This window comes from Rhinopithecus bieti, unplaced genomic scaffold (assembly GCF_001698545.2).
Source record: "Rhinopithecus bieti isolate Rb0 unplaced genomic scaffold, ASM169854v2 scaffold_33940, whole genome shotgun sequence".
Taxonomy (NCBI): domain Eukaryota; kingdom Metazoa; phylum Chordata; class Mammalia; order Primates; family Cercopithecidae; genus Rhinopithecus; species Rhinopithecus bieti.
This window is the reverse complement of record NW_016814565.1, coordinates 666,022-687,681: the sequence shown is the minus strand read 5'-3', so window position 1 is coordinate 687,681 and position 21,660 is coordinate 666,022. Positions and strand designations below refer to the sequence as shown.

The 21,660-nt window shown below is 40.1% G+C and overlaps 3 protein-coding genes across 21 annotated transcripts in view; 1 reads left to right on the top strand and 2 right to left on the bottom strand.

Moving 5' to 3' along the window:
* Nucleotides 1-1,253, bottom strand: part of PBLD (phenazine biosynthesis like protein domain containing) — a 45,568-nt gene extending 44,315 nt beyond the window's left edge. For 4 of the 6 annotated variants that reach the window (XM_017851435.1, XM_017851436.1, XM_017851434.1 and 1 more), the window contains exon 1: nt 1,110-1,190. The gene's annotated coding sequence lies outside the window, so the exon portion shown is untranslated. Of the gene's footprint in view, nt 1-1,109 lie in introns of all 6 variants that reach the window. The other 2 variants (XM_017851429.1, XM_017851430.1) reach the window with 2 other exon arrangements.
* On the top strand, nt 339-11,228 carry HNRNPH3 (heterogeneous nuclear ribonucleoprotein H3). 11 transcript variants are annotated; one of them, XM_017851418.1, is made up of 10 exons: nt 339-563; nt 5,386-5,520; nt 6,051-6,189; nt 6,699-6,883; nt 7,335-7,421; nt 7,638-7,753; nt 9,218-9,353; nt 9,613-9,708; nt 9,793-9,885; nt 10,014-11,228. In XM_017851418.1, the coding sequence occupies exons 2-10, from the start codon at nt 5,409-5,411 to the stop codon at nt 10,088-10,090; spliced, it is 1,041 nt and encodes a 346-aa protein (XP_017706907.1). In that variant the 5' UTR covers nt 339-563; nt 5,386-5,408; the 3' UTR covers nt 10,091-11,228. The 11 variants fall into 11 exon arrangements, with proteins under 11 accessions (XP_017706907.1, XP_017706911.1, XP_017706908.1 ...); XM_017851422.1 differs by having other exon boundaries at nt 339-544; nt 6,699-6,838; nt 10,014-11,226; XM_017851419.1 differs by having other exon boundaries at nt 339-544; nt 10,014-11,226.
* A 2,507-nt stretch (nt 11,229-13,735) lies between these two features.
* RUFY2 (RUN and FYVE domain containing 2) overlaps nt 13,736-21,660 on the bottom strand; it is a 62,367-nt gene continuing 54,442 nt past the window's right edge. For all 4 annotated transcript variants that reach the window (XM_017851414.1, XM_017851415.1, XM_017851413.1 and 1 more), the window contains 2 exons: nt 14,348-14,425; nt 13,736-14,259 (listed from right to left, as the gene is read on the bottom strand). In XM_017851414.1, coding sequence (XP_017706903.1) covers nt 14,116-14,259; nt 14,348-14,425 — 222 coding nt within the window. In that variant the 3' untranslated portion in view covers nt 13,736-14,115. The remainder of the gene's footprint in view (nt 14,260-14,347; nt 14,426-21,660) is intronic.

Genomic DNA, 21,660 nt, shown 5'->3' with positions numbered 1-21,660 from the left:
CGAGCAAGGGCGGGGCCCTCACGGAATTTGTTCACCGTGGGGGCAGATCACCGGAGAACTTCTCCAGACCGCGACAGCACGGTTCCTTTTACACATTGGCAGAACTGTCATTGCCATCGCCCCGAGGCGGCAGAATGGTATGCTCTGAAAACTAGATGGTTCTACCGTAAGCAAGAAAGACTGCACGCACGGCAGCTCTTTAACTGGACCAGCCTCTGCTCTGTCTACCTCGCCCCCAACAGCTGGGAAGCCCACCACCGCGCAGGCGCGCTTCGTGCTGCCAGCGCCAGGCGAACCTGACCTTCCCGTCTCGCGAGAGTGGGGCCGGCCGCCTTCGCAGTTCTCGCTCCGCCCCCCGCTTCTTGCTCGCCCCTTCCCATCCCCCCAAGCCAGTTGCTGTGCTGCGCAGCTCCCTAAGCGGTTGTCACCGCTGTAGACGGTTGGGAGAACCGTTGTGGTGAGCGCTACACGAGGCAAACGACTTCTCCCTTCTCTCGACTGGACCCCGCGAGCAGCAGAGTCGGCGTAACTATCGCCTGACAGGGTATCTGAAGTAAAAGGGGGTAGGTTGGGCTGGTGGTTTCAAGAGCGGAGTCGGGAGAAGGACGAAAGAGGCCGGGAGGGGCTGGGTTGGGGGGTAGTGCGGTGGTCGCCGCTCGGAGGCCGCCGCTTGGAAGCGGCGGGGCTGCGCCTCCCGGACCATCTCCCACTTCAAGGAGGGCGGCCTGCCGATGGGAGGACTTGCTCAGGTGGAACTCAGTGGACGACGCCGAGGCCCGAAGTAGGGGACATCCAGCATTTCCCCCTTTCCCTGCTGGCTTGGCCTCCGCCATTTTGGGTACAGTGGCGCGGCCACCTCGGCTTCCCGCCCTTCCCCGCTCTTTTACTTTTGTCCCCAGCTTCCGAAAACTGATCTAGAAGGCCAGGGGAGGGGGTGGTCAAAGCTCCCTGGAAGGGATGAGGGTGGGTAGTGAAGCGAGCAGGGAAAGACCGGGCAGTTGGGTGGAGGGAGGATCGGGGTTGCCGGGCGCGCTCCCGATGGAAATGGCGCCGGATGGGCCTGGCCTCCCACCGCGGCCTCCCTTCCTCCGCAGTCTCGGCAGGGCTACCTGGGCTGACGGGACTGCGAGTGACTTCTGACGCAGATTCCCAAGATGAGAGAGGCTGAAGCTGGGGGAGGAAAGCCAATGGCGACGAAGGTGCTCAACTCTCAAATCCAGGACAAAGGAGGCAGACGGCCTCCTTTGTAATTCCGCCTCCCGGTGGCGAAGGGTTTTAAGCCAGGCTTGGCTGCTGGTGGGAGGGGGAAGGGGCGTACTCTCCCTAGCTCTCTGGTCTCTAGGGCAGCTAGATAAACGGAAAGTCTCCTGGGAGGAATAAAGGACGCTTAGCCGGCCCTTATATTCCAGATTTGGAACTTCGAAAAGAGTACGTACTGATTTTCCAAAGGGTTTTTTTTTTTTTTTCATGTTTAAACGTTAATAAGGACTTCGGGGGTGATTTTGTAAGCAGAAAAGTGGGTGATTTATCAAATAGGAATGTGAAATGGACATGTTTCAAGTAGGTCGTCTGGGCCTAGTGAACTGTGATTGTTGCTTTTGAACTTTGGGGTGGGGTGGGTGATGTAGCAATTGTTTTGCGTAGTTTGGCATATATATATTAGAATTTGTTTTTAAGTTTCACTTTTGGGAAACAGTTAAAACAACCCAGTGATGATAGATGTGTATGTATTGGAATTGAGTTCCTTTCGATATTAAATCTTCCAAGAGCTGTATTTTGTGCAGTTTTTTTTTTTCTTGGCATTAAGGCTCTAGAAATAAAAAACTTCAAAATACGGTTATGGCTTTTTTTTCTTTTGGGTTTTGGGTTTTTTTTTTTTTTTTTAAGTGTAGGAGTATAGTACACTGTAATCGTATTTTAAACAAGGGAATAAGCCTATTAAACAGAAAAACAAATTGTAAACCCAGTCACGTGGTGGTGGTGTGATTCGGATGAGGGTCCTGAGAACTGGATCCGTAATTTTCATTGAAGACACAGTGCAAAAGGGACGGGAAAGTCCTGAGTGAGAATTTCTGATAATTCATGTAAAACTTTATAAGAATATTGTTACCTACTTTTCTAGCTCTAAAAACAAAAACTTACTATTGTTGAAGATGTTCAGTGATGCTTTGTCAAGATTGCCAAGGAAAAGTTTACGAAAATCTTACCTTGAAACAGTAGGTTTGAGTGGCCGTTTGAAAAGATAGTCCAGACTGTCCTATAAAGTTATATATGCTATAGCAAATAGCTTTACTGATTGGATTGGACTACACACACACACACACCTTTTTTCTGTCCTCTTTTTCAGTTGTGCCGTTATCTGGAAGTCCAGCTTACTGCCTTTTTAAAATAATGTTATCTTTGATTTCGTTGTATTGGTAAACAACTGACTAAACTGCAGTAGACAAAAACATGGTTCATAGTAAACTAACATTTTAGAGACCTTACCTCCTTAAGCTGTTAGGGGTGTGTCTAGTTTTTTTGTTTTTTTAAAGAGCAAGCCCATTGGGAAGGAATGATGTAAATTTTCTGTTAAACTTAGATCATCAGCACTTTTTCCAAAAAATAAAATTCATCCTCATTTCTTGACCACTGGGCTGCCATTTAGAAAGTTATTTATTGATGCATAAAATCGTTTATGCATTACTTCAGAAGATAGGCAGTGCCTCCGTGTTAAGAGGATTCTCTGTTTCATTTGTTCTCTAGTGGATGTTTTTTCTTTAATGACTTTGGTATATAATTCACATACCATAAACTTCACCAATTTTAAATGTACATTTTAGTGGATTTTAGTACATTGACAGCGCTGTGTGACCGTCACTACAATTTAATTGTAGAACATTTTTGTCACTCCAAAAAGATACCAATACCCTTTACTGGTCATTCCCGTTGCTGGCATTCTCCCTCCCGTCAAGCCTCAGACAATCATGAATACAAATGGAGTTATACAATATGTAGTCTTTTGTGACTGGCTTGTTTCACTTGGTGTAATGTTTAAACAATTATATTTAAAGTCTCATAAAACTGACCAGAGCCATCCTCATATTTTAACTGTGGTATATTTTATTGGTACTAGCACCTAGAATTCTTAAAGCAGAGTAGTGATTAGCCATGACATTGTTGGAAAGAAAGGTTGAGGTGGATTATCCTGAATAATTAGTAAACTGTTTTAAGTAGTTTCTGACAGCTTTATTAGAGCAGATTGCTTCTTCCTGTGCCCTTAGAGTTTTTCTTGTTTTTGTTTTGTAGGTAGGATTTTTAGTTTTGAAGGGGTAGGTAGAGTGAGGCTCTCTTTATTGTATGTGCTTTGCATACAGGGTCGCCCTGTGAAATAGATTAAGTGTTCCGAATTTGGTTGGGTTTTACGCAATTAAAAACTGTGTTTAGTGTTTATTATAGATAACATTGATAACACTTTTTTGTTTTCATTGGGTCTTATCATTGGTACAGACAGATCCAAAAATCCAATTGGCTTGCTAGTATTTTTTTCTTGTGAATTGCTAAGATTTATGAGTAAATTAATTTTTTTCTTTCTTTTTTTTTTTTTTTTTTAAGCATTTGCTCCTTAAATGCAAACTACTAAAATTCTTTCACAACAGATTAAGGTTGAATTTGCAGAGTTCTTAAATTTTTCATTAAGCAGTGAGGGTAGATCTGTACCACTTTTTCCGTTCTGTGTAAATCACCCTTTATGGGAAACACTTATTTTTTAGGTTGGTGCTATTAAAAAAAATAAATAAAACGGTAGGCGTTTTCAAAACATCTCTGAACTTTTTTTTTTTTCAAACTGGGTTGGGGCCTCCTCTCAGAGCTACTCTTTAGTATTAAACTTTTAAAAGCCTTCGCTGGCTTTGGGAAATAAAATTTTTAACAATTCTCAGTTCTCTTCGAGGTTTGAATTGTTTTCTGTCCTTTAAGGTTCACATATTTTGTGTATGGTATATCTTGTTGGCTTTTACAGGGCCCCTTAAAATCCAGTAACAGTTGCCATCAGTAAATGCTTAACATGAGGCAGACCAAGCACTTGAATAGTCCAGTGAGGTATAGATACCACTGCTATAGTTTACAATTGAAGAGGCTCAGAGGTTAAGTGGTTTAGGTAACCAGTAAATGGCAGAATAGGGATTCATACTATTTATTTGTGTGCATATTTTAAATGCATGAATTCTAGGGAAAAAAACTTTACCCTTTGCAGATGCCACCCCTAAGAGTTGCACCAACAAATAGATGACATGAAATTAAGCATTAGTGAATGCTGTTGATACGAAATATGATCTTCAAACATAAAGGAATCAAATGAACAAACTGTTTTGTTTACAGGGGAGGAGGTGGTGAGGGAAAGGTTTGAAATACTCAGGTGAGTAGGATTCCTACAGCTGCATAGTGAAATTTGTAAGGTTCTGGTAAGTTTCTGCAGCTGAAGGACTTCTGCATTCGCCTCTTTTGTAAATACTATCTAATTTTAAACGGAAGGATGGTTGCCTCTGGGGAAGGGAACTGGGAACTGAGGTCATTTTGGAGGGGAAGGGGGGATTCTAGATGTACCTTTCATGCTTTATTTAAAAGTATATTACGTATTTTTTAAAGTTTGTGTTTAAATCTATTTGATTAAAAAGTTGAGTAAACTGGTTTCTATACACTGTCCAGTGGCTTCAAAAACACAGGTACTGTTGGAAGGCATTCGCTTTTGAGCAGCCTTTGACCTCAGTTTTAATCTAATTAATTCAGTCATTTTATAAGCTTACTCTTGGTGAGTTTAAACTAGATTTGGCTATAATAGAGGTGAGAGTGTTGGCCCTTCAAAGACAGTTTGATGTGTTCAAAATTGTAGTGCATTTAAAAGGGTTAGACTTATGTGATATTTTTCCAACATGAGTCAGTACTCATTGCATTTTTTACTTAGGCTCTTGATGTTAGTGGATACTGGTATTATATGCAACTTCTGAATAAGTTTTAAAGAATTTGAATAATCAGGTGAATAAAAACCTGAAAAGTGGTGAATCAAAAGTTGAGAGATAAGGAAAGGCTAGAGTTGGCATTCAGGGGACGCAGTCAAATAGTTTGAAGACTCTGGTAGTAGAATTATGCAAGTTTTCTTAAAATTAGGCAATATATAATATTGATACTAAGAAATTCAGTACTTTTCTGTAGGAGGGCTCAGATCTCATTGCCTTTTCCCTACCCCAAACTATGAAAGGTGGTCTACAGTTTTGTCATGGCATTGTCACGGGAGTTGGCCCCATGTTACATTTCCTCTTGTGGCACCTCTGAGAGGTGTTTCTTCATTACCTCTTGACAAGAGTATATTTTGATTGACTGCTCTATGTGCTTGTTTATTTTTTATAGCATTTAAATCAAACGGTATTGAGATGGATTGGGTTATGAAACATAATGGTCCAAATGACGCTAGTGATGGGACAGTACGACTTCGTGGACTACCATTTGGTTGCAGCAAAGAGGAAATAGTTCAGTTCTTTCAAGGTACCTCTAGTATTAGTCAAAGTTTAGTAATATTGTGATTTTATATTTGTATTGTTTCACTGTTTTTAATTTGTAAAACCCATTTTGATTTTGGAACTTTGAAGTTTAACTATGATAGTCTTGGTTAATGTATTAAAATAATATGCTCCAATTAATATTCAATACAGAATGTGTAGAATATGTAAAACCTAATTAATGTGCAGTAACATATTTGAGAATTGTGATGAAATGAACCGTGAATTAGTATATTGAGCATATATTTGATTTGTAGCCTTTTTTCATGTAATATAGGTGGGCTTTTAGAGTGTGTGTAATTACACAGTGTTTTTACACTGGTCGCAAAAAAGATTTATTTAATCCAGTATTATTTGAAAAAAATCTTTCATTTGTATTTATGGGGTGATGGGAAACTAAGCTTTTTTGTTTTGTTTTGTTTTGTTTAGACTTGTTTTAAATATTTGATTCAGATGGGAATGTTTCAGCCTTTAACACTGTTCCCCTTGATGGGGTTATTTGTCCTTGGGTTAAAGGGTTGGAAATCGTGCCAAATGGGATAACATTGACGATGGACTACCAGGGGAGAAGCACAGGGGAGGCCTTCGTGCAGTTTGCTTCAAAGGAGATAGCAGAAAATGCTCTGGGGAAACACAAGGAAAGAATAGGGCACAGGTGGGGATGGAGAGTTTGGGATGGTGTTAAATTTTTATTTTTGGGGGTTGTGGGTCACTATTGCTTAAATGGGGGGGTAGCCATAACATTTTTCTGGGGTAGTTTAAAAGAATTGATAATTAATCTAAATTTAACTTGGAAACTACGGATTTGGGTGGGGAATTAATGCTAATAAATTAAAAGTAGATTGTTTCCATTTCTCTGTAGGATGTTGTTGATAAATGCTTTTGTATAATCACCTATTTCCTTTAAAACACCTATTATGTACTAAAAGAGACAAAGTAAAAATATATTTATACTTCATGAATTGTTTTCAGTGACTAATTTCTTTGTAAAACTTAAATATTTAATTAAGTTTGTAGGTTTAAACTGTTAACTTATGGTGTATTTAGGCAATTTAAATTGGGTTATGTATCTAGATGTAGAAAAACTTACTGCATTTTGCCCAGTATCTAATTTACACTAATACATTTATGCTGAAACCTGTACCTTAAAACATTTTTAAATAGGTATATTGAGATCTTCAGAAGTAGCAGGAGTGAAATCAAAGGATTTTATGATCCACCAAGAAGATTGCTGGGACAGCGACCGGGACCATATGATAGACCAATAGGAGGAAGAGGGGGTTATTATGGAGCTGGGCGTGGAAGTATGTATGACAGAATGCGACGAGGAGGTGATGGATATGATGGTGGTATGTGTATCTAATGAACAAAGGTTCTGTTGTCATTTTCTTAATGTTCCTGACACTTTGTCAAGAAATACAGAAATGGCAGTAATTTCAGTACCTGTTAGGTTTTAAAACCTGTTCATGAAAAATATGGATTCCCATGGCTAGCTGTGGGACTTGATTGATGCACATATTGGCACCTAGAAAACTTACACAGAAATTAAAATTTAGATGTTGGCATATTTTGACCTTTTTTTGCTTAAGGATGAAATTTAATTTACATGTCTGAACTTAACCTTTTGAGAGTTTAAATTTCCATCACATGTTGACTGCTTTCTTCATAGACTTTAAGTTGGGCATTGCAAACTGCAATCAAGTTACGCATACTGTTTACCACAAAATGTTTTTGTAAACTAGATTATAAAATTTATCTCTGGAAAGTGTGTAGTCATGTATTTCTCCTTAAATTACACAGGTTATGGAGGTTTTGATGACTATGGTGGCTATAACAATTACGGCTATGGGAATGATGGCTTTGATGACAGAATGAGAGATGGAAGAGGTAAAATAAATATTAAAGACATTTTTATTCATAGGTAAATTTTAGTATTTGCTTTGCAAGCTCTTAGTGGTAATATAGGAAACTTGTATAAGAAAGGTAATTCAGACAAATTTCAGTGCATTCCTATACAGAGCTTTATACCTTGTATAGGATGTATGTATACTTCCCTACCTAGATCTGTAAGAGTTTATAATCTTGGCAAATTGTGTTTTCTAGGTATGGGAGGACATGGCTATGGTGGAGCTGGTGATGCAAGTTCAGGTTTTCATGGTGGTCATTTCGTACATATGAGAGGGTTGCCTTTTCGTGCAACTGAAAATGACATTGCTAATGTGAGTAATTTTTAATAACTATTAGTGGTTTTATACTTATCCTGGTAGCTACATTTTTAAGCCCTTCTTAATGGTCTCGTGTTTATAGCTTAATACCAAAATCCCTTGAATATAAAAATAGATCTACCTTTAACTCTAATCACTGATGGATATTTTTGTATCCATTGTGTGTTAACCTACATAGGATTCAAGCAAGTAAAAAGCTACATTCATGAAGTCCAGTTAAGAATATAATGAAAGACTGATCCACATAGAATGGTGATGACTATATACCATGTTGTGCTGGTGTCTTTTGTTGTACTGTTTTTTTGCTTTTTTTTTTTTTTGTTGTTGTTTGTTTTTTTTTTGTTTTGTTTTGTTTTGTTTTCTTTTTTAAGACGGAGTCTTGCTCTATCTAGAGTGCAGTGGCGTGATCTCGGCTCACTGCAACCTCCACCTCCCGGGTTCAAGTTATTCTCTTGTCTCAGCCTCCTGAGTAGCTGGGATTACAGGCACACTCCACCGTGCCTGGCTGATTTTGTATTTTTAGTAGAGACGGGGTTTTGCCATGTTGATCAGCCTGTTCCTGACCTTGTGATCTGCCTGCCCCAGCCTCCCAAAGTGCTGCGATTACAGGCGTCAGCCACCACGCCTGGCCTGTATTAGGTTTTGAAAGAGTGAATATATAAGTATTAATTATTTAGTTTGGCTTTCTAGGCTAGGTAGTGATTAGAAACTGAGGAGTTGAAAATAACAGAAATAGATACTGGTGTTGTCATTGATGTGAAACCGGTTGGTTTCAGATTTGTTAGGAGGTCAGCAAACTTCAGTTGACGGGCTGAATCCGGTCGCACCATTCCTCTGCCTGTTGAGTAGTTACATTAGAGACCCAATGGCCATTCAAGCCAAAAGTACTATCTGGCTTTAAATGCAATAGTTTGCTCTAGATCTTACTGGGAATCAATTGGCCTGAGTTCCAAGTGCTTTTAATGAGTTTAAAACCTGGCTACTTTATGATTAGAACCAAATGATACCTTTTGGGGAACAATTTCATATAGTTTTAAATAGGTTTATTCAAACCCCATGGTTCCAAATCATGATACCCCCATTTCTCTCTCTCTCTCTCTGTATTTTTTTTTGAGACAGAGTCTCCCACTCTGTCTCCCCAAGGCTGGAGTGCAGTGGCCTGATCTTGGCTTACTGCAGGCTCCTCCTCCCGGGTTCAAGCGATTCTCTGTCTCAGCCTTCTGAGTAGCTGGGATTACAGGCATGAGCCACTGCATCCCGCCTATCTCCTTATTTTAAAAGCAGTAAATTCTTTACATTATCCCTAAGTGTATACTCTGTATATTCACAGAACCTCTGTAGTTGACTTAAGTTATTAGTCTGGCAGGGCAATTTCCTAATTGATGAGGAAAAATCAAGGTATGTGGTAATTTTAATGTTCTCAATAGAAAAGTAAGTAACCGGTGTTTTCTTATTTAGTTCTTCTCACCACTAAATCCAATACGAGTTCATATTGATATTGGAGCTGATGGCAGAGCCACAGGAGAAGCAGATGTAGAGTTTGTGACACATGAAGATGCAGTAGCTGCCATGTCTAAAGATAAAAATAACATGCGTAAGTGATATCTTTGGCATGCTTATTTCCTAGACGTGAATTTATAAAATAAGAGGCTCTAAGATGTGTAGGCAACGCTTGGCAATTGTTGGGATCTAAAACCATTTGACCTCTATAATGGCTTTTTGTGGGCTTTATATATCGCTGTACTAGTAATTGATAAGCATACTTTGTTTAATATTACTTAACTGATCTTTTTTAGAAAGCTTGTATTGATGATCCATCATTCCTTTCTCCCATTACTCTTTTTTTCTTAAAGAACATCGATATATTGAACTCTTCTTGAATTCTACTCCTGGAGGCGGCTCTGGCATGGGAGGTTCTGGAATGGGAGGCTACGGAAGAGATGGAATGGGTATGTAAAGTTTTTAAAATATGCAGGGTTAGCTACTTATCAATGAGTCTCAATTTTTTTTCTTTTTTCTTTTTTTTTTTAAAGATAATCAGGGAGGCTATGGATCAGTTGGAAGAATGGGAATGGGAAACAATTACAGTGGAGGATATGGTACTCCTGATGGCTTGGGTGGTTATGGTAAGTATCTCTAGTTCAGTTTGTGTTAGTCCCCATATGTAGTGCAAACTTTAAAGTGCAGGTATTACTTTTATTACTTTATGCACAGATATCTCCTGCTGAGTGATTCTTAATATCTTTTTCTTAAGGCCGTGGTGGTGGAGGCAGTGGAGGCTACTATGGGCAAGGTGGCATGAGTGGAGGTGGATGGCGTGGGATGTACTGAAAGCAAAAACACCAACATACAAGTCTTGACAACAGCATCTGGTCTACTAGACTTTCTTACAGATTTAATTTCTTTTGTATTTTAAGAACTTTATAATGACTGAAGGAATGTGTTTTCAAAATATTATTTGATAAAGCAACAGATTGTGATGGGAAAATCTGTTTTCTGTAGGTTTATTTGTTGCATACTTTGACTTAAAATAAATTTTTATATTCAAACCACTGATGTTGATACTTTTTATATACTAGTTACTCCTAAAGATGTGCTGCCTTCATAAGATTTGGGTTGATGTATTTTACTATTAGTTCTACAAGACGTAGTGTGGTGTAATTTTAGAGGATAATGGTTCACCTTTGCATAAACTGCAAGTCTTAAGCAGACATCTGGAATAGAGCTTGACAAATAATTAGTGTAACTTTTTTCTTTAATTCCTCCTGGACAACACTGTAAATATAAAGCCTAAAGATGAAGTGGCTTCAGGAGTATAAATTCAGCTAATTATTTCTATATTATTATTTTTCAAATGTCATTTATCAGGCATAGCTCTGAAACGATCTAAGAGGTATTGATTTCTGAATATGCATAATTGTGTTACCTGGGTATGGGAGTGTTGGAAGTTTGTTCTAGCCCTAGATTTTGGAGTAAAATCCCTTCAGCACTTGACCGAAATACCAAAAATGTCCCCAAAAAATTGATAGTTGCAGGTTATTGCAAGATGTCTTAAGAGTAGGGTTAAGATTCTCAGTGACACAAGAATTCAGTATAAGTACATAGGTATTTACTATGGAGTATAATTCTCACAAATGTATTTTAAGTTTTCTGCCCAATAGAGCATATGGTTTTTAAATAACTGTATAAATGATGACTTTTAAAAAATGTAAGCAACAAGTCCATGTCATAGTCAATTAAAACAATCCTGCAGTTGGGTTTTGTATCTGATATCTGCTTGGAGGTTTAAAGAATCTATATGTAGCAAGGAAAAGGTGCTTTTTAATTTTAATCCCTTTGATCAATATGGCTTTTTTCCAAATTGGCTAATGGATCAAAATGAAACCTGTTGATGTGAAATCAGTTATTGAACTTGTTACTTGTTTTTGCCAGAAATGTTATTAATAAATGTCAATGTGGGAGATAATAATAGTATGGCGTCTGTCCTAGAATGCTTTGTGTCAGTTACTAATTCAAAAATCAGATTGGTAGAAGGTACTACATACGATGTCTACAATTTAGGAGAGGGAGCCCGAGGGCAGCCTATATATGTGGAGCCTCATGATGGAAGCTATGATTCATCTTAATGCTTGTACCCACTTCCTTTAATGAGCAATTTAAATATTAGGGCATACACCACCTGTCTTTTTTGAAAGTTACATGTGTTTTATTTTCCCAGGATTACCCTCTTAACATAAGCAGTAAAAGTGTACAGTATTAATGAAACCAAAGTTGCCCTTTTAAAGCAGGCTAATTTTCCAAATCTTTATTTAGTTCATAAAATTGACATTTTATTTTTTAAACATAGGTTAGAAGAATTACAATTGTAATTCCTTGGCACCATGATAGCATTATTGTGGTAGTACTGCTAGGTTAGGAAATGGTATGTTAAGTCTGTTTTGAAAAGTAAAACGAGTTCACAATCACAAAATACAGAGTTAAAAGTTCTGTAACAAAAAAATCCAAAGTTAGCATAGTTTTTAAATAAGCCAAAATTACATGGAGCAAGTTGCTGTCATAAAAGCTGCCTAAAAAAAAAAAAAGTCAGTGGTGATACATGAGTTTTGAAAAGTGAGAAACTTAAAGGGTGACTAAAAATCATGGTTTGGTGAATGAAATCAGCCTTGGAATTTAAGCAACTTAAGTCACATTTAAAAATTTGTTCTAAGCACAGTAATAAAAAAGCCTATTTGAAAACTTTCATTTATGCTTATTCAATAATCATAAAAATGTTAGCCCATTCCACCTATCAATATAAAATGGTTCAAGAATATAATTCCTATCTTGAGGACATTTCTATCAGTATTCAAGAAAGACCATCTAAAATCTGTCACATCTGACACCTCAAAACTGGAAATTTACGGGTTTTGGAGAAAATAGATCTTCAAGTATACTTAAGGTATTCAGAAAATTTTAAATTTCATAGAAGTATATATTCATGAGGAAAAGATACTGCAGTATTAATAAGCAACTCCTTTGTGGGCAGGGAGGTACCTAGGATTAACCAATAAATACAATGCTCTTAATCCATAAATTTCCTATGTATTTTTTATAGGCTCACAAACTTAAAGTGCACAGTTAATTAATGTAAAAAATAGGATACTGAATTGTGATAGTGTTTATGTGACTATTCAGAGGTTATTTATACAAGTTAAATTCTTCGTATGCCATAAGCAATATGACTTGGATTAGTGTTCATTGAGTCAGCTTGAAATAGGTCAAGTGTACTGGCCAGGTGCAGTGGCTCATGCCTGTAATTCCAGTATTTTGGGAGGCCGAGGCAGGTGGATCACCTGAGGTCAGGAGTTCGAGACCAGCCCGGCCAACATAGTGAACCCCTATCTCTACCAAAAATACAAAATTAGCTGGGTATGGTGGCACATGTCTGTAATCCCAGCTACTTGGGAGGCTGAGGCAGGAGAACTGCTTGAACCCGGGAGGTGGAGATCGTGCCATCGCACTCCAACCTAGGCAACAAGAGTGAAACTGTCTCGGAAAAAAAAAAGAAATAGGTCAAGTATGTATATTTCATCATCTCAACGCCCTTGGCATAGAGGTGCTCAATGGACATGGTGAAATTTTACTGTGGATGTATACAGGTAGGCCACTACAATGTGATGCTTCCTAAAATTTACTCCAATGAAAGTGTTAATACAAAATTTTTTCAACTGAACTCTAATACATTACCAAAGCAAAGTTCTGATTTTTTTTCTCACTTTTAATGCTTAGAGGAGAGGATCTTTATAAGGAGCCTGTAATATCTCCTACTATTACATCCTTTTTTTTCTGGGGAGGGATTTGTGTTTTCATCTTTGAATTGGGGTCTGAGTCACCACTTAAAAAAATAGCAATTTAGTGAAACAGCATATGGGACGATCTATAAATCAGGAAAAGAAAGATGGTTATATGTGGGAGGCTGAGGCGGGCGGATCACTTGAGGTCAAGAGTTCGACATCAGCCTGGCCAACATGGTGAAACCCCATCTCTACTGAAAAAAAATCAGCCGGGCATGGTGGTGTGTGCCTGTAATCCCAGCTACTCAGGAGGCTGAGGCAGGAGAATCACTTGAACCCAGGAGGTAGAGGTTGCAGTGAGCCGAGATCTCGCCACTTCACTCTAGCCTGGGCAACAGAGACTCTGTCTAAAAAAAAAAAAAAAAAAAAAAAAATGGTTATATGTAACTTCCTTTCAAGATTAGAAGGAAAAAAGTTGAGGCTAAGGCCAAATAATGCCCCTTTTAATTTAATCCACTGTAACTGAAAAATCATCAGCAAGCACAACAATAACTGATTTTTAAAAAGACCAAGAGGAAATTCTGTAGGACAAAATATTGGCTCTGTCTAATGCAAAAGAAGCAAAGGGGGAGGGGGAGAAGAAAGGGCAAATAAATATAGTTGAAATCTTACAAAGATAATGAAAATCTGTTGAATTAGAATATTAATACTTCTAAAAAGTTTTATGCATTTCCAGTCTCAGAACTGTGAAGCTTTAAAGTGCATTAAGAGAAGAAAAAAACAATCTGAAGCCTTATTTTTAAGAAGGCCTTTACAAGATAAGGCAAGTTGTGTTAACTCTGCTATCTGGCCTTTTAATGAGTTACATGATTTTTAAGCATGCTGTGTTGAAAATTCATTTTGAATAACAATGGGGAAGGAAATACATAACTTGTAATTTCCATGAGCTGAATATGTAGAAGATAAACTGGTACCAAATACTGACCGAAAGCCGCTTAAGAAGAGCTGTCTGGTTACCTTTGTATACAACATCATAACATTCACTGTAGGTAATTTCATACATAAGGATTTAGTTCTGGAGTGTCAGGGCAAGTTAGATGAACATCTCTGAATCAGCAATGCATGACAGGAATCACAAACCCGTACTGGTTTTGGTGAAGAAGGCAAAGGTAGTTCGTTGTCAGAGCAGGCATTACAGAAAATTTCCCCACAGTTTCTACAGTGGTGCTATTAAATAAATCAGAGGGGGAAAAAAAAAACTTTAATAAGCATTTTTGCATCCCAAATTTTGGGACTCACTTCCTACCTCCCTTACCTTTCTCTTAGAGAGTGAGAATTCCTTTTCACAAAGTTTACAATGTGTTGCTTCTTTGTCTTTCAGCCAAACCAGTCCCTAGTAGGAAGAAAATATTAATGCTCAAATTGGTAACACTAAAATTACATGTGAAAACTTTTCCCCAAGAACATTATTTATAGGGATAGATATATGAAGAATGGAAAATAAGTTATTTTCTTTGAGAGATGTATATATTTGTAGATAAAATATGTATGGAATTAGCCTCAAAATATTCTGGGTTGGGGAGGGGGATGTGGATTAAGTATAAAAACAAGATTGCAGCCAGGCGACAATGGCTCACACCAGTAATTCCAGCTACTTGGGAGGCTGAGGTAAGAGGATCACTTGCGGCCTAGAGTTCAAGACCAAGCTGGGTGACATAGAGTCTGTCTCTTAAAAATTGAAAAAATGAAAAATCAGGACTGCACATGATAAATACTGAATATAGGCAATGGTTCATTTTACTCTTTCTATACAGTTGTGTATGTTAGAATATACACATGTAAAATGCTTTAAAGAGGTAAAATCTGTTACTGATGGGAATTCTCTTCAGGAAAAGAAACTTAAAGATTAAAAGAACCTTAAAAATACTCCAACAACATTTTATTTTTTAAATGTTTGTGGGTACACAGTAGTTACGTATTTATGGGGTGCATGGGATGTTTTGATACAGGCATGCGATGTGAAATAAGCACATCATGGAGAATGGGGTATCCTAGTCCAACAATGTTTAAAGATAAATTCTCACTGTGTGAAATGCAAGAGGTTGGCATTATGTATAACTTATACCTTAAGACCCTAAAATTTGAAGAAAATTAGGGAAATCAGATATTGAAGTTCATTATTTTATAAGACCTCTTCAGGAGGCCGAGGCAGGAGGATTGCTTGAGGCCGGGAAGACTGCCCTGAGGAACAAAGACTCCATCTTTACAAAAAAATTAACCAGGCTGCGTGGCATAAGCCTATAGTTGCAGCTACTCTGGAAGCTGAGAAGGGAGAATCGCTTAAGCCCAGGAGTTTGAGGCTGCAGTGAACTATGATTGTGCCACTGCACTCGAGGCTGAGCAACAGAGTGAGACCCTGTCTCCAGAAAAAAGGCGGGGGAAAAAAGGACCTCACCTTAAGAAGTTTTACATGGCTATTTCCCTCAACTTTTATAACATTTAATAGCTGCTATGTAAACATTAGTAAAAAATGGATGTAAGTAGTCTTAGGCAGTATTTATAATAACCTGACCTTTTTTTTTTTTTTTTTTGAAAAGAGACAAAGAGTCTCACTCTGTTGCCCAGGCTGTAGTGCGGTGGTGCAATCTCAGCTCACCGCAACCTCTGTCTCCCGAGTTCAAGTGATTCTCCTGCCTCAGCCTCCCTGTAGCTGGGATTACAGGCACACGCCACCATGCCCGGCTAATTTTTATATTTTTAGTAGAGATGGGGTTTCAAAATGTTGGCCAGGATGGTCTCAAACTCCTGATCTCAGGTGATCCGCCCACCTTGGCCTCCCAAAGTGCTGGGATTACAGGCATAAGCCACCAAGCCCAGCCTACTTGACCCATTGTTAACTAGCTTGCTTAACCAATCTTGGCTAGAAAGACCTTTTTTCCCCTGTGAAGGCAACTTTGTTAGATGATTATCAGCTTTACAATGAGAAGACCCAGATGAAGGAGGAGCCTCAATACTGACTGATTTCCTAGAACATGTTCCTAAAAGAGCCCAGACCAAAGAACCCAAGTATAACAGAAGATTCCAACTTGGACATGGAGCAACTGCAACCTATAAATTACTACTGAAGCACAGGAACCTTTATTACCTTAGAGAGAAAAATTCTCCAAGCAAGAAAGGCCCATAGACACATTTCTAAAAACATGAGTTTTCTTAAAAGACTTTTCCAAAAGCAGAATTCTTTGAAGAAAAAAAAAGACTAAGCATTCACAGATCAAGATCACAAGGTTGGCCGGGCACGATGGCTCAAGCCTGTAATCCCAGCACTTTGGGAGGCCGAGACGGGCGGATCACGAGGTCAGGAGATCGAGACCATCCTGGCTAACACGGTGAAACCCCGTCTCTACTAAAAAAGTACAAAAAACGAGCCGGGCGAGGTGGCGGGCGCCTGTAGTCCCAGCTACTCGGGAGGCTGAGGCAGGAGAATGGCGTAAACCCGGGAGGCAGAGCTTGCAGTGAGCTGAGATTCAGCCACTGCAATCCAGCCCGGGCGACAGAGCGAGACTCCAGCTCAAAAAAAAAAAAAATCACAAGGTTAATTTCAGGTCTTTTTGTTTCACAGTCTTAATAACTAGCACTTACTGTACAGCAGAGATAATAACAGTGTTGGCTACTGCATGTGAGGAAGCCTAAGTCTCCTTACAACACAGGATTATAAGGGCTTTTTTAAACTAGATAGTTCATATCAGACAAACACCAGCGAAGAGTCAGATGGCTTGAATCATAGAATATATTTTTTTTTAATGCAGGATGGGGGCCAGGTGCAGTGACTCACACCTGTAATCCCAGCACTTTGGAGACTTTGAAAGGCCAAAGTGAGAGGCTCTCTTTAGACCAGGAGTTCAAGACCAGCCTGGGCAACATAGCAAGACCCCATCTCTAAAAAAAAAAAAAAGCCAAGTGTGGTGGCATGCACCTGTAGTCCCAGCTACTTGGGAGGCTGAGGTGGGAGGATTGCTTCAACCCAGATGTTCAAGGTTATAGTGAGCTATGATTACGCCACTGCACTCCAGCTTGGGAAACAGAGGAAACTCTGTCTCTGAGGGTACAAAAAAAAAAAAAAAAAAAAAAGGCAGCAGCAGGAAGGGACCCTAAAAGATAATCTAACTTGATGAAAACCATCCAAAGGAAAGTGATTTGCCAAATGTCCCAAAGCCACCTAGTGGAAGCAGCTTGTAAGGGCATTAGGTTCAGAAACAACCTTGCTGACTTTGAGACTAGGCCTTTGGAGACTAGAACTTGAGACTAGGCCTTTGGAGACTTCTTTTCATTGAACTTACCTGCCGCCCTCCCAGGGAGAGAAGCTCACTTTAAGGTAAGCCTAGTGTGTCCCTGTGAAGGGATCTCAGACATGAGCACCTGCAGCCCTCTCATTTTACACATGAGAAAATTTAAAGCCTAGAGAGCTGAAGCTGCCTGCTCAAGGAAACAGCCATTTACCAGAAGAGCTAAGACTAGAACGGAACAACCTCTTGCTCTGCAAATAAACAGCAATTTTTCTCTGCCCAATTCCAGGATGTTAGCTGCTAGACTTACACCCCCTAGATAGGAGACTATGGGATTCTTCTCTGGAGAAACTCACTGCTACAGAGAAAAGTACTGTAAATACTAAACATAAGCAGAAGGTACCGAATAGTTCACTAATCACAGCAGATTCCTCTATGGTGAGGCCTACCAGTCTATAACAACCCACCCAACCAACATACACACAAGGTTTCCAATAACCCTTATTTGTGCCTTTTATTGAAATTGGGGGATATCACAACATTTGAGAAAACTTCAGAGAATCGATAATGAGGCTGGGTACAATGGCTTACACCTGTAATCCCACCACTTTGGGAGACTGAGGTGGGAGGATCACTTGAGCCCAGGAGTTTGAGACCAGCCTGGGCAACACAGTGAGACCCCCCCCACCATCTCTAAAAAATAAAAATTAGTGGGGTGTGGTGATGTATAGCTGTGGTCCTAGCAACTCAGGAGGCTGAGGAGGGAGGATTGTTTGAACCCAGAAGTTCAAGCTTTTACAGTGAGCTATGATGGAGTCACTGCACTCCGGCCTGGGCAACAGAGACACTTTCTCTAAAAAAAAATTTTTTTAATTAAAGAAAAACATTTTTTAATGATAATATCAAACACAAAATATGACAGGATGCTATTTTTTAAAGGAAAAATGAGCAAATAATAGTCCATTGAATGTTAAAAATATGCCTGCAGAAAAAATATCCCACAGAAGGTTACACCTGAATCTAACCAAGGCTTTATTTTATTTTATTATTTAGATGGAGTCTCGCTCTGTCACCTAGGCTGGAATGCAGTAGTGGGATCTCGGCTCACTACAATCTCCACCTCCCGGGTTCAAATGATCCTCTTACTTCAGCCTTCCAAGTAGGTGGGACTACAGGTGCACACCACCATGCCTGGCTAATTTTTACATTTTTAGTAGAGATGGGGTTTCACCATGTTGGCCAAGTTGGTCTCGAACTCCTGACCTCAGGTCAATCCACCTGGCTCGGACTCCCAAAGTGTTGGGATTACAGCCGTGAGCCACCGTGCTTGGCCTAATCAAGGCTTTAGATTTAACTTCCAGTTCACAGGCAACAAGTAGACAGGAACAAGTAAACACTACAAACAAACATTCAGAGAAAATCCAGAATGGGAAAAACTGTTTAGGACGGCTGTTCCAGACCCTTCAGCTGGTCAATAGCATGGAAAAGAAAAAAATCAACTCACATATGAATCCAGTTTCCACATAAAAAAACTGGGAAAAGCAGATAATATTCTGTTAAAGATAGATGTGAGTAATAAGTATAAGGCAAAACAAAGTAATAACACAAAATACAGGAGAGATACTATAAAGAGGAGAGTGCAATTGAGAAGCAGATGGGGCTTCTAAGGTACTGGTCGTGTTCTATTATCATTAACCTAAGCAGAGAAATACACAAGTTTTTGTTTTGTTTTGTTTTTTTAGAGATAGAGTTTTGTTCTTGTTGCCCAGGCTGGAGTGCAATGGCATGATCTCAGCTCACCACAACCTCCGCCTCCCGGGTTCAAGCAATTCTCCTGCCTCAGCCTCCTGAGTAGCTGGGGTTATAGGCATGTGCCACTATGCCTGGCTAATGTATTTTTAGTAGAAACAGGTTTCTCCATGTTGGTCAGGCTGGTCTCGAACTCCTGACCTCAGGTGATCTGCCCGTCTCGGCCTCCTAAAGTGCTGGGATTACAGGCGTGAGCCACAGTGCCTGGCCCCACAAGTGTTTTTAAGTTGTACTATATATGCACTCTCATATGCATATTTCACAAAACTTTTTTTAGAGTTTACATAATGATGGTTTCGGCAAATATCCATGTATCCACACATCTTTTTGTTTGTTTGTTTGTTTTTTGAGACAGAGTCTCACCCTGTTGCCCAGACTGGAGCGCAATGGTGCGATCTTTGGCTTACTGCAACCTCCGCCTCCCGGGTTCAAGCAATTCTCCTGCCTCAGCCTCCTAAGTAGCCGGGATTACAGGCATGTCCCACCACGCCCAGCTAATTTTTTCTTTTGTATCTTTAGTAGAGATGAGGTTTCACCATGTTGGCCAAGCAGGTCTCGAACTCCTGACCTTGTGGTCCACCTGCCTTGGCCTCCCAAAGTGCTGGGATTACAGGCGTAAGCCACCGCGCCGAGCCTCCACCCATCTTTTTTTTTTTTTTTTTGAGACGGAATCTTGCTTTGTCACCCAGGCTGAAATGCAGTGGCATGATCTCAGCTCACTGCAACCTCCACCTCCCAGGTTCAAGTGATTCTCCTGCCTCAGCCTCCCAAGCAACTGGGACTACAGGTGTGTGCCACCTCGCTCAGCTAATTTTTGTATTTTTAATAGAGGCGGGGTTTCACCATGTTGCCCAGGATGGTCTCAATCTCTTGACCTTGTGATCCACCTGCCTTGGCCTCCCAAAGTGCTGGGATTACAGGTGCGAACCACTGCGTCCGGCCCCATCTTCTTAAAAAGTGTGAGGATATGGCCTGGCGAGGTGGCTCACACCTGTAATCCTAGCACTTTGGGAGGCTGAGATGGGCAGATCACCTGAGGTCAGGAGTTAGAGACCAGCTTTGCTAACATGGTGAAATCCTATCTCTACTAAATATATAAAAATTAGCTGGGCATGGTGGTGGGTGCCTGTAATCCCAGCTACTTGGGAGGCTGAGGCAGGAGAATTGCTTGAACCCAGGAGGGGGAGGTTGCAGTGAGCCGAGATCACGCCATTGTACTCCAGCCTTGGTGGCAGAGCAAGACTGTATCCAAAAAAAAGAAAAAAAAGTGAGGATAAAATAAAGATATATTCAGAAACGCAAATTATTATTTTTTTCTTTTTTTAAATTTTGGTAGAGACAAGGGCTTGCTATACTACCCAGGCTGGTCTCAAACTCCTGGCCTCAAGCAATCCTCCCACCACAGGCTCTTAAAGCACTGGGGTTACAGGTATGAGCTACCATGCCCAGTCTCCAGATGTGTAAATTCTTACAACCTCTATCTTCATTCACCATTTTCAGGAAGCTACTGAAAGATGTGTTGCCCAAAATAAGGGAGTATACCAAGAGAGAAGTTATAGAATTCAGGCAAGAGGAGCTCCCACAAAGAGGGAAGGTAAAGGAAATTCTGAGAATACCAGCAAAGGGAAACATGAGCAGTAAAGTGGACAACTCTTGAAGTTGGAGGCAAGGCATCAAAGAAAAAATAATGACCTAACCAATTACCTAATATATTTTACCACGTGGAAAACTTTATCAAGAAGCTTTTTTTAATAGAGGTGTGTCAAGGTATGAGAAAACTCAAATGTTATACAACTAATTTGTTTTTAAAAAGAGAGGGGCGGCTGGGTGCGGTGGCTCACGTCTGTAATCCCAGCATTTCGGGAGGCTGAGGTGGGCGGATCACGAAGTCAGGAGTTCGAGACAAGCCTAGTCAATATGGTGAAACCCCATCTCTACTAAAAATACAAAAATCAGGTGGCACGTGCCTATAATCTCAGCTACTCAGGAGGCTGAGGCAGAAGAATCACTTGAACCTGGGAGGTGGAGGTTGCAGTGAGTCGAGATCATGCCACTGCACTTCAGCCTAGGCAACAGAGGCAGACTCCGTCTCAAAAAAAAAAAAAAAAAAAAAGAGGGCAATTATTAACTCCACAGGAAGAATAAAGCAGTTCAAGTAAGAAAACATAATCACAGTACCTGGCTCAGCAAGGAACAACATTTAAATAGTCATAATAAAAAATTCAGAGTAGGGGCTAGACGCAGTGGCTCACACCTGTAATCCCAGCACTTTGGGAGGCCGAGGCAGGTGAATCACCTAAGGTCAGGAGTTTGTGACCAGCCTCGCCAACATGGCGAAACTGTCTCTACTAAAAATACAAAAATTAGCCAGGTGTGGTAGGACACACCTGTAGTCCCAGCTACTCGGGAGGCTGAAGCAGAAGAATCGCTTGAACCCGGGAGGCAGAGGTTGCAGTGAGCCGAGATCGTGCCACTGCACTCCAGCCTGGGTAACAGAGCGAGACCCTGTCTCAAAAAAAAAAAAAAAGAAGGCCGG

Coding starts and splice junctions, on each gene's coding strand:
- HNRNPH3 (XM_017851418.1), top strand. CDS start 5,409: ATGGATTGGGTTATGAAACATAATGGTCCAAATGACGCTAGTGATGGG. Junction 5,521..6,050: donor AATAGTTCAGTTCTTTCAAG/GTACCTCTAGTA, acceptor CTTGGGTTAAAG/GGTTGGAAATCGTGCCAAAT. Junction 9,886..10,013: donor TGATGGCTTGGGTGGTTATG/GTAAGTATCTCT, acceptor CTTTTTCTTAAG/GCCGTGGTGGTGGAGGCAGT.